The sequence below is a fragment of the Vulpes lagopus genome, chromosome 24, assembly GCF_018345385.1.
Source record: "Vulpes lagopus strain Blue_001 chromosome 24, ASM1834538v1, whole genome shotgun sequence".
NCBI lineage: Eukaryota > Metazoa > Chordata > Mammalia > Carnivora > Canidae > Vulpes > Vulpes lagopus.
Genome location: NC_054847.1, coordinates 50,709,128 through 50,723,972, shown reverse-complemented (window position 1 = coordinate 50,723,972; position 14,845 = coordinate 50,709,128). Strand labels below are relative to the sequence as shown.

At 40.0% G+C, this 14,845-nt stretch overlaps 2 protein-coding genes across 4 annotated transcripts in view; one reads left to right on the top strand and one right to left on the bottom strand.

Moving 5' to 3' along the window:
* Positions 1-14,845, bottom strand: part of DOK6 (docking protein 6) — a 398,908-nt gene that overhangs the window by 6,865 nt on the left and 377,198 nt on the right. The gene's annotated exons all lie outside the window — the stretch shown is intronic.
* The window catches only part of CD226 (CD226 molecule), a 107,093-nt gene that overhangs the window by 87,111 nt on the left and 5,137 nt on the right, over positions 1-14,845 (top strand). For all 3 annotated transcript variants that reach the window (XM_041739585.1, XM_041739586.1, XM_041739587.1), the window contains exons 5-6: positions 10,511-10,613; positions 14,726-14,777. In XM_041739585.1, the coding sequence (XP_041595519.1) occupies positions 10,511-10,613; positions 14,726-14,777 (155 nt within the window). The remainder of the gene's footprint in view (positions 1-10,510; positions 10,614-14,725; positions 14,778-14,845) is intronic.

The following is a 14,845-nucleotide window of genomic DNA, read 5'->3' as shown; positions in this document are numbered from 1 at the left end:
GTTCTTCCACAGATAGAAGACTGAAATGTTAATGCTCTCAATTGGATTGATGGGAACTTGAGAATGGCTAACTGAGGTGAATAGCCAGTGAACTGAAGATCGTTATTATCGCTACGATGAACATGGAAAATACAGAGTAGATACTGAGATGAGGAGACCATATTAACAAAAGATAGGATGATTTCTGTGGCTTCCAACCAAAGAAGCTCAAGGACACAACTGATGTATGTGCAGATGACCCCATGCCAAGTGGGTACCACATAGGAGCCAAGTTCACAAATATAGAAAAATATAGGTTTGCAAAGTATAATTATTGATTATTATCAACAATAACAATGATATTAATGTTCCTTCAGTTTTTCATGCCTTATACAGGGCACTGGATAAATTCTGCGCTTTTTAACTTGATTTGTGTTGTTATGTTTGCAAATGAAGGTACCTATATGCACATTTGGTAGGAGGAGCAATGAGCAATCTACCATATTTAAACATTCAGTAAGCACATGTGATGTATGGGCAACTTTAAACTTATGAAACACATACACATATGCCAAATCCCGAATACTTTAGTCCACACAGGTTGTTTTGCATTTATGTCAACTACTTTCTTTTCTTCCTGATTCAATAAAGGTGTCAGTTGTGAACTTCAGGCTTTTTTTCAATTCCTACTTTAATCATTGACTATTTTTAAAAAAGGAGAAATCAGATAGGTAATTAAACTAAGGCGCAAAGTTGCAGATTTTGAAATTATTACTAAAGCTTTTGTTTCTGACACCTAGGCATTAGCTGACTTGTAGAGTGTTTTGAGAGTGTTTGTAGAGAACTTAGTAAGCATTTTTATTTTAAATAAAATGAATTAAAATTAAATAGAATATTTGGAGTTAAATAGTCCAAAGCTTGCTATTTTATATTCTGAAAAGATCTATATGACATTTATAACACATTTATATATAGGCCTTTATAAATGCCATGTGGTTAGAATTTTGAAGATTTCTGAGGACCCAGGGGAAAAGTTATAAGTAGACGTTATAAGAATTAAGTGTCACAAGCTGTCATCTCAGCCACTATATGACAAACTCGTTATGATGCTTATATGTGTACCAGTCACTCTAAGAATTTACTGATAATTATTATTCATTGAGTTGTCACAACATTATTATCTACATTTTATGAATGAGCAAAGTGGGGCATGGCAAGGTTGAGTAAATTATTCAAGCTTCATGGCTAAGAATGAGAGGGGCTAACACCCAAAGTAGGGCAGAAGGGCTTCAGAGTTCTTGTTCTGAACTGTGGCACCATATTGCTGCTCCAAGTGAAAGAAACAAGTCCTTACTATTATCAACAGATGCGTCAGAGGAGAAGCTGGCCGTGGAGAGCTCTATAGCCTTGCCCCCCCCAACCCCCCCACCCCCGCTTTTACGTCCAATTAACTTCAAACTGATCCAACGTATAGAACAAGTAGTAGGCAAAGGATTGGGGGATTGGGGGATTGGGGGATCTCCCACTGGGTCAGCTTTGCACTCTTAGGCTTGCTCAGATCATCACAGGTGCTGTGGGGGGAGGAGGGGTGTCCTCCATTGACTTTTCTGCTTTTCTGGGGCTTGTGGGTATTCTGAAATGGTGTGAGAGTTTCTACACAGCCATATTAGGGACAAGCAAAGTCAGGTAGCAGGTATTTGGGTCTGGAGGAAAGTGCTGGTGGCTGATGAAGTCAAGTCCACACCAGGAACAGATGACGGGAACTTCTAGAGTAGGCTCTGGACAAAGGGGAGTCAAGGTTCTTGCTGGAGTCAAGGTTCTTATTTGTTCTCCACTCTCCCGTGGCTTCTTGGCTTTGCAAACCACCTGCTCACAAGTTCTGTATCAGATCTGCCCAGTAGACTCTCCCCTTGTGGGGAAGACCACTCCGTTGAGCAACTCCCTGGGAATTTGCTCTAAGTTTTCAAGCACAACTTTCTTCCATCCTATACTCCTCCTTCCTTCTCCTTTCTCAAATCCTGCTCTCACTCTAGTTCTTGTAGATGTAGCTTCTCTCCCTTTTGTTCTTGTAAAGACCAGTGAACTCAGAAATCGAGTTATAAGCCATGAGAATTCTAGTTCTTCCCCCTCAAGGACAGAGAGGGCTTAACCTCCAGAACCTCCTAAGAAGAAGGAAGGTTTATTTTTTATATTAAATATTCTGAATAGTTCTATTCTCTCATATTTATGGACCTTAATACTGAACAGCCAGATACATAAAATTGTTAAATGGTATGGTATCTGTTGTATTTCACAATAAAAACTGTGTTTTAGAGCATGGCAGAAATGTTTATCTCGCTTTTTGTAGACCATTTGAAAAATTTCCTGTTCTGTCCTTGTGGATACACATAATAGTGACACTGTAGTGTAGAGTTACACTTGGTTAAACAACAGTAATAACAACAATGTATTGGGGAATTATAATTAGAAGCAAAATCGCCTCCCTCCTCAGAAAACTGCTCTACAAAGGTAAAAGAGAGAAAGAAAACAATTTTATTATTAAATAAGCATTAAACCAGAATTGTGATACGCATCACAGGCAATCTGGCAAGAGAGTGCAAAGACAGAAATCTCACTTTTATGGGAGATACGACCCATTATAAACATGTTCTCAAGGTAAACAACAACTAGTCCTCAAATAAGAGGACTTGATAGCACCATTTGTCACACAGAGTTCAACCTACATTCACCTGGTAATTGGGATGACCATCTGCTTTAGCTAATTGACTTTATCTAAAGGAAAAATGAACTTTTTACACCACTACACCAGGAGGTACTTTTGCACCTTGGAGCAAGGTGCCTGTGGAGCTTAGGCTCCTACCCTCCCACAGAATTAGGAGGTCTCTTGCTCCACGATTGCATTCCAAAGGGATAGCTTTGACTTATTCCAGCAGAAGAATGCAGAGCAAGATCAGCAAATGTAAAAGACATTGTGGGACAAAGTCATCAGGCCTGACTGATTTCCCAGGAAGAAAACAGGTGTTTAGCATAAGCCACTTTGTTTGTATAAACAATTTAGACACAGTAAACCACCCTAGCAGTTAGAGAACGGTGGAAACACTCCAAAAATCCAAGTCCCCACACACTAGCCAATGGACAACCTTCCATTCAGGCCTTTCTAAGGGTAGTTGTCTCTGGCTCGCTCCATCAACTCTTTTCTGCGTGCTTAATTCAAATTCACTAAGAAAGTAAGCAAGATTTGTGCGGTTCTTGACATTTTGACTTATGATGTGTAAAAGAGTCTCCTTTAAATGATAGGTGTTCATGAAAATTGAAGTTCACGAAAATACAAGAAATGTAGCATAAGACTAAGAAGTATTTGGGTGAAAAGATGAGACATCTACTATGACAGAGTCAGCCATGAAAGTTTTCTCCACAGATGTTCACCATCTGTATGCCTCATAATCTGACTTAGATACCCTGGCCATACACCAATCATTGTAGACCACCATGGCCCACAGTATGACATGATGCACATAAAGACACCAGAAAATGCAGCTAACGCAGTCATCCTTTTTTTTTTTTTTATAAAGTTTTTTTTAAATTTTTTTTATTTATTTATGATAGTCACAGAGAGAGAGAGGCAGAGACATAGGCAGAGGGAGAAGCAGGCTCCATGCACCGGGAGCCAGACGTGGGATTCGATCCCGGGTCTCCAAGATAGTGCCCTGGGCCAAAGGCAGGCGCTAAACCGCTGCGCCACCCAGGGATCCCTAACGCAGTCATCCTATATTGAGTAGGTAAACTTTCTGGCCTTAGACTATGTGTATCTCAACTGATACAAAAATTTTAAGTGCTTAAGTCAGTTGGGAAATACCTCCCATCAATAGAGGCAAAATCAGTATAGCAAAAGTTATACATTGGGTTGGAAACTTGTTTCTCTTATTGGTTTGCTCCAGGAAAATGATTTAGATTCTCTTACCTTTCTATGTTCTCTTATGTTTCTGTTTCTTACGTTTAGGTTTTAGATATTCTTATGTGCTCTAGGTTTTTCAGTTAAAATCTGATAATACTTTTATTTTGAGGAAGATTAGTTATTCTTCACTCAGAAGAAGGATTAGAGGCTGATGTCATGGTCTTTAAGTCTCTGAAAATAATTTATTCGCTAGGATCTTGCTATAAAACAGGGGAAAGTTTCTGAAATACAAAGAGTATAAAATTGATTTGCACAAAGAAAGTTGACCTTTGAAAACTTGGACTAATATCAATATCCACTTGATGTATATTTCAGGCGTATAGGAAAGTTCAATAGACTTTGCGCTACCGTTATATCCAGTGGTCCTATAAAGCTACAATTATCTTACACATGCTTATCAATGGTACCTCTGCCTTTCCCCAGATGTCTGTATCTAGCTGTGGAAGCAAGCATTCTGCTATACATGACTAGTTCAACATCATGAAAAGAACACAAAGGCTATTACTTTTTTAACTCTAATTTGAATGTGTGTGTACAAAATATAATTATACTATTAATAATTTACACATTACACGGTGCTTAAAATACTAGGCACCTCTGTGTATTTTATCTAAGCCCCTTAGCCCACCTTGGGGCTGATTTTATCATCATTTTGCAGTTGCCAAAAAAGTGTCTGCAAGATCAAGTGTCTCATACAAGGTCTTCCAGGGAAAAGAATTAGAAGGTAGGATGAGGCCCCAAGTTTCCCCTCCTCGATCTCTCTTTTTTTTCAGCAAATCAATGTCTGATGTGGGACAGTGGTTGGATATTTATGTTATATAGTGATTACAAATTAGAATTGACCTGGTAATAGTGTTTCAACTCACATATATCTACCCTGCAGGAACTCACACATTATATGTATTCTGTCTACATAGAATGGAGTCTAATATTTCTGCTTGTCTTTTTAATGAGGTAAGGAAGCAAGAATAATCTTAACTGGTATCTACCATGACTTATCCAGGGCTGGCTAGAGGTTCAGGATCTGTGAGTTTTTCCTAGGGTGTTGTTTGGTCCAGATATTTAGGTTCTGAGTCACTTAGGCCACCTCCAACTGTAATAAAGGATAAACAATAGATGTTAATACCTGCTCTTGCCCGCCTGGTTCCAAGGGAAGGACCTGGCATCATTTCTATCATGAGCTTTTCTAAAGGTTTATAACTCAGCCATAAATACTTGTCATTGGCAGGAACGTAGCCTGGAGGGTTGCAGTCCTGCAGTAAATTATTCATTTATATATCTCACTGACATGCTTTAAATTGTTTTAACTGTATTTATCTCTTTTGATGGGAGAGAAAATAATGGCTTTATGGTTCACGACACTTTTGTCCTCCTATGAATCAAGACAGCATTGGGATGAAAATGAAAAAAAAAAAATCAGCAAAAAAAGTGGCTGCTGAGAATACACAATAATTCTTTCTTTAAGAGAGGGGCCTGAGGGCTAACATTACTCAACCTAACATCTATTAGCAGAATTTAGGCAAAAGTGATTGTTATGAACTATTGACTGACTCCCTGAAGCATGCACACACCCCCTTTGCTTTTCCTTGTTGTTTTTGGCCGTGCAGGGCCTAGCGAGTTGTGTGGCTGCACCAGCCTGGTTCCAAGTACTGACGGTTCATGTGAATGCAGTGGTGGAACAGGGAAGGAATACAGAGCAGCCTTGGCTGTAGGCAGGAGGCTCTCGGTTGCAACGTCTCTGGAGTGTGACTGAATCTCCCCTGACTCCCATGCTTTTTACTCTTAGTTCTTATGGGAAAATGCTCATTCTTCGTGGGGTTTTTAAATGTCCAGGGCCTTCTAAAACATTATAAACTCCATAAATCAAGTACTGTGTGGTATAACAAAAAATGTCATCTCTGCCCCTGGTTCCTTTCACAGAATTCTTAAACCCTTGTCATTTCCTAAGTGATCGTGGTGCTAGGAGCTTTTTTTGCTATTATATTTGGTCTCAGTCCCGAGTCCCTGACACCAGAGCTTTTAGAATCCTTGGAATCTCCAGAGCAAGGAGGGTCTTTTTGCAAGTTAATGAGGCAGCTGGTGGCTGGAAGTACCTAGAGAGCTTCAGGATGGGGGCTAGAGGAATCAGCCCCGTGATTGGAGGCTTGTTTAAACCCCAACCCCCTGAAAAAGGGAAGAGGGAGTGGGGTTGAATTAATCACCAGTATTCAATGATTGAATTAATCGTGCCTATGTAATGGAACCTCCATAAAACCCCTAAATGTCAGAGAGCTTCTGGCTTGGTGACCACATGGAGGTGCTGGGAGGGTGGCCCATCCCTAGACAGCATGGAAGCTGCACCGGTACTCCCTGCCCTCATGAACTTGCTTTATCCATCTCTTCCATTTGGCTCTTCCCGAGATTTATCTTTTCTAATAAACCAGTAATAGCAAGTAAAGCAGTTGTCTGAGTTCTGTGAGCTGTTATAGCAAAGTATCGAATCTGAGGAGGAGGTCATGGGAACCTTGAATTTATAGCTGGTTGGTCCATCTGGAGTAGGGAGGCCTGGATTTGTGATTGGAGTCTGAAGGGGGAGGCAGGGGGCAGTGTGGACTGAGCCCTTATCTGTGGAGTCTGTGCCAGCTTGGGGGAAGTTAGTGTCAGTAGTATTGTGAGTACAGAAGCAGCTTTCTTCTAGTCGATGTTTTTCCTTTAGGAACCCAAATCATTTTTGCACATCATTTCATCTGTAATGCCGTAGTATGGCTGTGTTAAAATATGAATCAATAAGCAGATCTGACTCTAACAGGTCAAACATCACTAGAAGTGGTGAAAAGGAGGTAACCTATTTCGTATTGAAGGCTGCATTTAAAGTTTGGACTTAGAATTGAACAGTGTGAACCAGATGACTAGTACATGTCAATGGTTTCTACTTAATTCTACCTAATTGAGAGTTTAATAAGGAATGCCATCTTAATTCTTAAGGATTCTGAATATACTTCTACAAAAAAAAAAGTTCTCTACATCTTGTACTTTAAATATCATGACTAAAATGTGTCAGATTATTCTAAGCATGCAGACCTTTACAGTTTTATTCTGTTTTTTTTTTCCTGATTAATAAAAGAACAGTACATCCTTTAGAAAGTTTGGAAAATACCAAAAAGCCTAAGGAAATAATTGCTTTTAATGCCACTCTCTGGAGATCATCATTTTAAAATTTTGGCCTTTGCCCCCTTGAAGGCTTTTCTTCGTGGAGATATTACAGCATGCACAATTGTCAGTGCTGGTTTTGAAGCTTTCCTTAACTATGCAGTCTGCAGTCTGTAGTCTTCCATGTTATTGGAATTCCTTACACACATCATCCAAATGTCTCTAGCCCAGGTTTTCAAAGAATGGGCCTCAGGTCAGCAACATAGATGTAGCATGGGACCTGCAAATGCAGACCCACCCAGACACTCCTGGATCAAAGGTTTGGAGGTCGGTGGAGGGTGCCCCGCAACCTGTGGTTTAATAAGCCCCCAGGTGAAGCTGATGCAAAGTAAGCTTGAGAACCACAGCCCTGGAGTCCTGCTCTGAGTCTACTCTTGGGAAATACAGACTTCTTTTTTTTTTTTTTTTTTTTTTTTGCAGTTGTAAGTGTTTTACAGAAACCTTTGTTCACATTTCTGAGTATTTCTTTAGAATAAGGTCATTAATCAAATGTGCAAGCAGTTAGTGAACGGGTGTGACACACACAGACCGAATCCTTCCCAGATGCAAACTGTAGCAGTTCCTACTCCTTCAAATAGAGCTTGAGAGGCTCCGTCTCACCACTGTGGCCCTTTTACATGGGCTTGTTCTTTACGTGCTTTTTCATAATACATTATTTATATCTTTCATGTTGTCCTCTAGAGCTTTTTCTTTTGTTCTATTTTTTTTTGTTTTTGAGAGAAAGAGTACCCGCGAGTGGGGGACAGGGTGCAGAGGGAGAGAGAGAAAGATAATCCTAAGTAGGCTCCGTGCTGGAGGGAGGGTGAAGCTGGATCTCACGACCCTGAGATCATGACCTGAGCTGAAATCAAGGGTCGGTGGTGCCACCCATGGAGCCCCAGCCCCGGGCACCCCATAGCTTTATCTGATAGCAAGGCTGTGTTAAGGATACCATTTTTTGGTCTCTACATATTCTTTGTGATAATTTTAACTACAGATATTTTTCATTTGACCTGGTCAAGCCTATATATTTACTATTTATTTATTTATTTATTTATTTATTTATTCATTCATTTTTACTGTAACAGAGGTCTAAATAGCATTTTCAAAAGTGGTTAAACAATTTTCCCAGCATACTGTCAATGAATATTTTAATTGTAACTTTCATTTTCTCACCATGATGGCCTGTTTGATTTAACCCTAGCATCTGTGATATTCTAATTATTTCAGTATAGCAGCTGTGGTCCTTTTTAGTCCTGTATTACAATGCAAAATAATTTCAGGGATTTTGTTCATTTTTTTTATAATGTAGCAAGAGCTTAAAAAGTTTAATTTCCTATTTGATGGGGAGAAAATTTCATTGTTCCTTTTGTAGGAGTGGTTCAATATATTTTTGTTCTGAATAAATTTAGCTTTTCCTTTCTCCATCATATTTGGACAAAAGCCTTTCTTAGACTGTATGTGCAAAGCCTCTAAAGTTCACACATTATTCTACTTTAATTCACCTTATAGGTTCAACAAGTTTGAAAAATGAAAATAATGTTTATTTCTTGACTTAATTTCACTTTATACAAAAGAATGAGTGGATGTAGACTTTGAGTTATCACAAAAAAAAAAAAATTGCAGGTTAATAGTAGGTCAGGAAGGAAGAAATAATCCAAGGGAAAGATCATGAAGAAGCCAATGAAAAGTATGATTTTTAGGTTGCTGTAGGATTGCAGGCAGCATCATGGGAATCACCAAACAAGCATTGGGCTTTAATTTCAGCATTAGAGGGAAATCATGCTGTTCATCTGCCTTCTCCTGGCCCCTCCCTGCAGGAGAGAAGACCGGCAACCTTGCTGCCCCAGAGAGAGGGGGTGATGAGGACAGCTCCCAGGTTCTAATTTACTCCCGTTCCTGGCAACAGCACATATAAATTTAAAGATATATTTATTTATTTTGGAGAGAAAGAGAGTGGCCTGGAGGGATGGGGAGGAAAAGGAGAAGAGGGAGGGAGAGAACCTCCAGCAAACTCCCTGCTGAGCCTCGGAGCCCAAGTCAGGGCTCCATCTCACGACCTTGAGATCATGACCTGAGCCAAGGTTGAGAGTTAGCTGCTTAACCGACTGAGCCACTGGGGTGTCCCTGGGAATACTGATGGGATTTTTTTTCCCCTGGGAAGGAGCTCTGTGGGAGGCAGTGGGTGATGCATCTCATGGGCAGGAGGACATTTTAAAGATAAAATGCTTTCAGAACTCCTTGATATCTCGCTTCAGAGGTGATGTTGCTCTAGTAGTTTATTGCTTATTTGAATATTACCTCATTGGAGTCTCACCAATGTTCTGTGATGTAATTAGAGCTGTCGACATTGTCATCACTTGACAGATGAAGAAAGGCATGGAGAGGAGGGTAAGGAACTGGCTGGAGGTCACACAGCTAAGGGGTGACAGAGCCAGGAATAGAACTGCAGATTCCTGGATCATTGCTCTTCCTGCCTGAGCACTGAGTCAGAGTAACAGATTTTTTTCTGATCACTTTTTATCATTAACTCAGGTTGAGTAGAAAATATTTCTTAAATTATACTGTTGTATGAATATACTTAATATACCAGTCTTAAGAAGTAATCTTTATTTATGTACTGTTTTGATAGTTGGTTTTTTTCTACAAAAGATTTTATGTATGTGATTGGGAGCTCCTTAACGTGAAGGGATATCCGTCTCAAACAAGTAACTCTTTCTATTCTTGTTCTTTTTTAAAATTTTTAACTGAAGTATAGTTGACATATATTAAATGAGTTTCAGGTATACTGTATAGTGATTCAACAATTATATCCATTATGAAAGGTCACACAGTAAGTCTAGTTACCATCTGTCACCATAGAAAGTTATTACAACATCGTTGACTATATTCCATATGCTGTACTTTTCATCATTGTGGCTTATTTATTTTATAATTGGAAGTTTGTACCTCTTAATCCCCTTCACCTATTTGTTTTTTTAGAGAAAGGGGGAGGGACCAAGGGAGAAGGAGAATCTTAAGCAGGCTCCATGCTCAGAGCCAAGTGTGACATGTGACATGAGGCTCGATCTCATGACCCTGAGATCAGGACCTGAGCCCAAATCAAGAGTTGGATGCGTAACTGATTGAGCCACCCAGGCACCCTTCCCTTCACCTATTTACTCTTGTTCTTCATAAGGTGTTAAACCTGGCTGAATCAAGAATTAGTAAAAATCTATGAGGAGTCACAAATATTTAGAAGACTCTAAAGTAAAAATTATCTTTTTCCCTTAATTTCATCCAGCTTTTTTCATTGGGTTGTTTTGAATTTTTACTGTATTTGATTAATGTTCCCTTTCCTCATTTTCCCACTCTTTTTTCTGGCTTTAGCTGAATTCCTAATTCCTACTATATATTTTTTCCTCCTAGGTAAAACTGATGACCAATACATTCTCTTTGTGGCTGGAGGGGCAGTTTTATTGTTGCTGTTTGTTATCCTAATTACCACCATCATTGTCATTTCTTATAAAAGGTGAGTATTGCAATTCATCCTGACTCTTGCATTCTGATATGACGGGCTCTCTATTAATGACCCAATAGTTGGCCAAGCTGTGTTAGCACTCACATACAGCATTTGGAGTTTTTTTCTTACACAAAAGAAGAGAAGTAGTTGTGGTAATATCGAAGGAGAAAGCTAGAGTCATTTGTTTAAGAATTAATAGGAGCTGCTCTCAAGTTAGCACAGCTTTCATATTCTGGGCAGTCAACTGCCTGGTGCCTCTGCTCAGTCTGCCGTGCCATCTATCTTCCTCCTCCTGCATGGAAAAGAGGCGGTTGGGCAAGGGGCGGTGTGTGTGTGTGTGTGTGTGTGTGTGTGTGTGTGTGTGTGTGTGATGAGAGGCAAGAGGGAGAGAGGGAAGGCTTCTGAGAAGGGGAAGAAAAGCATTAAGCAGTAGTAATGCCTTCATGCATTCCTTCATCAAATATCTATGGTGACAGTAGTGAATAAGAGACGATATGAGTGCCCATTCTAGTAAACAAATACTTTTAAATGGTTGTTGTCTCTGAAACAAGCAGTGCTGGTGCTCTTCCTAAAAAATGATTGAGGAAGAAAGGTGTCGGAAGGGGCCACCTTAGAGAGAGTAGGTGGCCATTGACCTCTGCTAAAGTTTCCTACCTTCTACAGTCTTGTGGCCAACTTGGGAACTTTCTGGGATATTCTTGGTTTACTCTGCCCTTTCTTACTGTCCCATATTCATCAACTCACTTGTCTAGGTATTTGTTGTAAGATAATTACTCTTTATTCTTGTGTTCCAACTAACATGTTCTCTTCTCAGGAAAGGGAAGGAGTACATCCATCTCCTCTTCTCTTCTGCCTCAGCAATAGTACCAAACACACATGCACACACACACTGGCATGTACATGCATCTTAGTAGGCTATCAGGTAGGTTTCTCTGTCTCGTCTCCATATCCTGACCTCTCCTCTTTGGAGGCTTGTATTACCACTCACTTGATACTGGTGAATGCTTCCAACCCACCCCCGGCTCCAGGTGTCTCCTCTTTTCCTAACACATCTGACTTTTCCTGGTTGCTCTTCTAAAAGCTAGACTGACCATGTCCTTCCCCTGTAAAACCTTTGTCTTCCTATTGCCACCAGAATAATGTTAAAATTCATTAACCTTGCATCAGAGGCACCCATTGTTCTGACTTCCATCTAATTAGTGGGACCCCAATCTAATATTCATTTATATTTTCTACTTTGCTGCCCCCATGTCGACAACTTTTGTTAGAACTGCAAGCCTTATTCTGTGAACATACCCAACTCTCTTCCTACTTGGGTAGCCAACAAAGAGTGGTTTCCCCCATGTTTGACTTTCCTCCTGAAGCTCAAAGCGTGGGACACGTGTCTCCCCTGGGAGGTCCTCCCAGTTCTCCCTCCCTGCAAAGAGACATGATGTCACCATCTGGAACCACATTGTACTTCTGCTCCGCTGCACCTTGCAGTTTGCTTTGTTGCTTAATCATTTCTCTGCTTGTCCTCCCTTCTGTTCAAAATGACAGGGATTGTGTTCTACTCATTTCTTAGTGCTTGATAGCATTTAGTGCTAATCTTTCCAAATAATGGATGGTCAATAAGTATTTGTCTAATTAAATTGAAACACAAAACTCTTGCTTTCCCTTTCTTCCCGTCATGGGCTGCCCTAGAAGCCTTTCCCTGGTCGGAAATTGAGCAAATTAGCAAATTGAGGTAAGGAACCCAGGATGTTAGTGACACTGAGGATTTTTTGACTGCTATGCCCTGGTTGATGAGCAATACACCGAGGGCAGCTGTGACAGCAGGAGTACCTGGGGCCGCAGGCTACATGGTAGGAGGGCATGAGTGACAGTACGTATCTCTGGGGGGTCACAGAGCTTGGACATGATGGATTCAGCTTCATGAAAATGTATCACTTTTACATGAATAGCTAAATTGAACTGTAGGATAGATTGTCCCACTTGGTTAGATGTGATAAAAAGATTTGTGGACTTGAATGCGTAATCATGGGCAAACATCACAAAGAAAGAAGCATTGCTCTGTCTACCTGGTTGCCCGTATCAGTTCGTGGTTGTTACTTAGAGTGGAAACATTTTGAAAAATGACCCAAGGGCTTAAACAATGGCCTTCAGAACTCTGTCTTTTTGTGACCACTTAAAATAATATTGCCGCTTTAGATGTGTGGACTTGGGGAGAAGCTAGAGGAGATGACAGTGGGCCTGAATGAGACGGAGACCTTGCTTCACACCCAGTACTTCGTTGCCTGTGTGCACAGGGGCATTTCCTGCACCTTCTCTGCTCTCAGGTTGTGGTGCTTCCAGTGAAAGATCAAGATGGTGACACTGTTAAGAGAACATGGCTGGTGGATGTGGCTAGCCCTGGTGAGGCATGGCAGGAGCCAAAAGATAGTCTATATGCTGACGCCTGTGTCTGTAGGAAAAAATGAAATGTTTAGTGTGCAAAATGTTAGATACTTATTTTTGCCTTTTGTTGTCAACTTTGATGCTCATGACAAATAGGCTGTTTTGCTCTGCCTGGGACTCCCAGGTTCAGCACTGAAAATCCCTCAACTCTGGGGGAAACTCCTTAGAATCCAGCAAACCAGAATGGTCAGTCAACCTAGAACAAACCACAGTGTTTACTCTCTTTATTTAATAGACTAGAGGACTGAACTGTATAGATGCAAATAACTGGTAAATCGCCAAGCATGAGTTAAACACAGATCATCTGACTCTGTTTCTTGTTCTCTTTTCTTCATAATATTGAGTATTTTAGGCTGATGTAAACAGTGTATATATTTGGACCTTTTTGGGAAAGTTAATCTGTATTATGATATAGCCAGCCTTGTGAACCATGATTTAACAAACAATCCAAGGTCATAGGTTTGTTTCCTCATTTGTGAAAAGAGGATGGTAATAACATCTATGTCACAGATTTCTTTGAAGGAGTAAATAATTTATATGAATGACCTGGAAGCATAACTTTCACATAATAAACTTACACATCAAAAAATCAAATAAATTAACCACATAAAAGCTTCTTCATAAGTAAACACACACACATAGAATAAGATCAGTTTGTGATCATGTCAACACAGTAGGAGGATTCCATAGTGAACAACATCCATCATTTGAACAACCTTTCCATGGAGACAGACTAGCTTAGCTGGTTTTTAAACTTTCTATGAAGGAATTACAACTTCATTCTTTTACATAAAGGAAAATAACCCTATATTTTTGCATCTAACCTGTCTCTTCTGTGGTCTGATAAAAATCTTTTCCTTAGGGAGATGGAAAAAAAAAACAGTCATCATCTGCCATAATAACTATTTTCATGCATTTGGGTAGAGTCATTTCATCCATGGCATTCAATTATAGTAGCCTCTTTTCTTTGTCTCTTGAATTTTCTTTTCAGATTCCTCCTGATGTTAGCTTTTTGTAGTTTTCATTCAAATGGTGGAGGGTTTAGAAAATAGCATGGCTCCAGAGGGCCCACTGAACTGCGGCACATGGCCCCTGAAGCAGTGAGCCTAGTAGTCACAAGGGAAGGCTGTGGATTCAAGTCTCAATACTATCACTAACCAACCAACCACGCGATGTAGGGCCTTGTCTCAGGTTCCCAATCTGAGTTAAATATAGAGTTTTTGATGAAAGCTAAATAAAATAATCCATTTAGGAGGTTTAGTCAAACACCCAGAAGTTTCTTTAAAGCTTAACTATATTTCCACTGTCATCTGAGAACTTACACAGTTGGCATTTAAAAGGAAGTTTTTGATTGTGGGAAATCCTGAAGCTCGAGATTATTTGGAGAAGGCAGTAAGTCATCTATGCAATAACCCACCATGAACCATTCTTTAGTAAGCTTGCCGAAATTAATTACTAATGTGCACTAGCTGGATATCCATTTCGATGCCTTCACCATCTGTGGAAAATGAATATTTAGGTCCAGGGAATTTTGAGTAGGTATGTATGAGGCAACTGTGGATGCTACTTCAACATAGTTAATGAGGGCATCTGGGCTGGGCTACAGGTATGGTATATTACTCAGTGCAATAGTACTGGTGCTGGAGTGTAAGACCTTAATGCCTCTATTGAATATGTATTCTCAGGAGAAGGAGACAGAAAGAATTATTTAAAGAGTCCTGGGGTGCACAGAATAAGGTAAGTTTTCTCAGAGCTGTCATTTGCCCCCTTTTCTGCATTATAATATCCTGTAATGTTGGTCCATT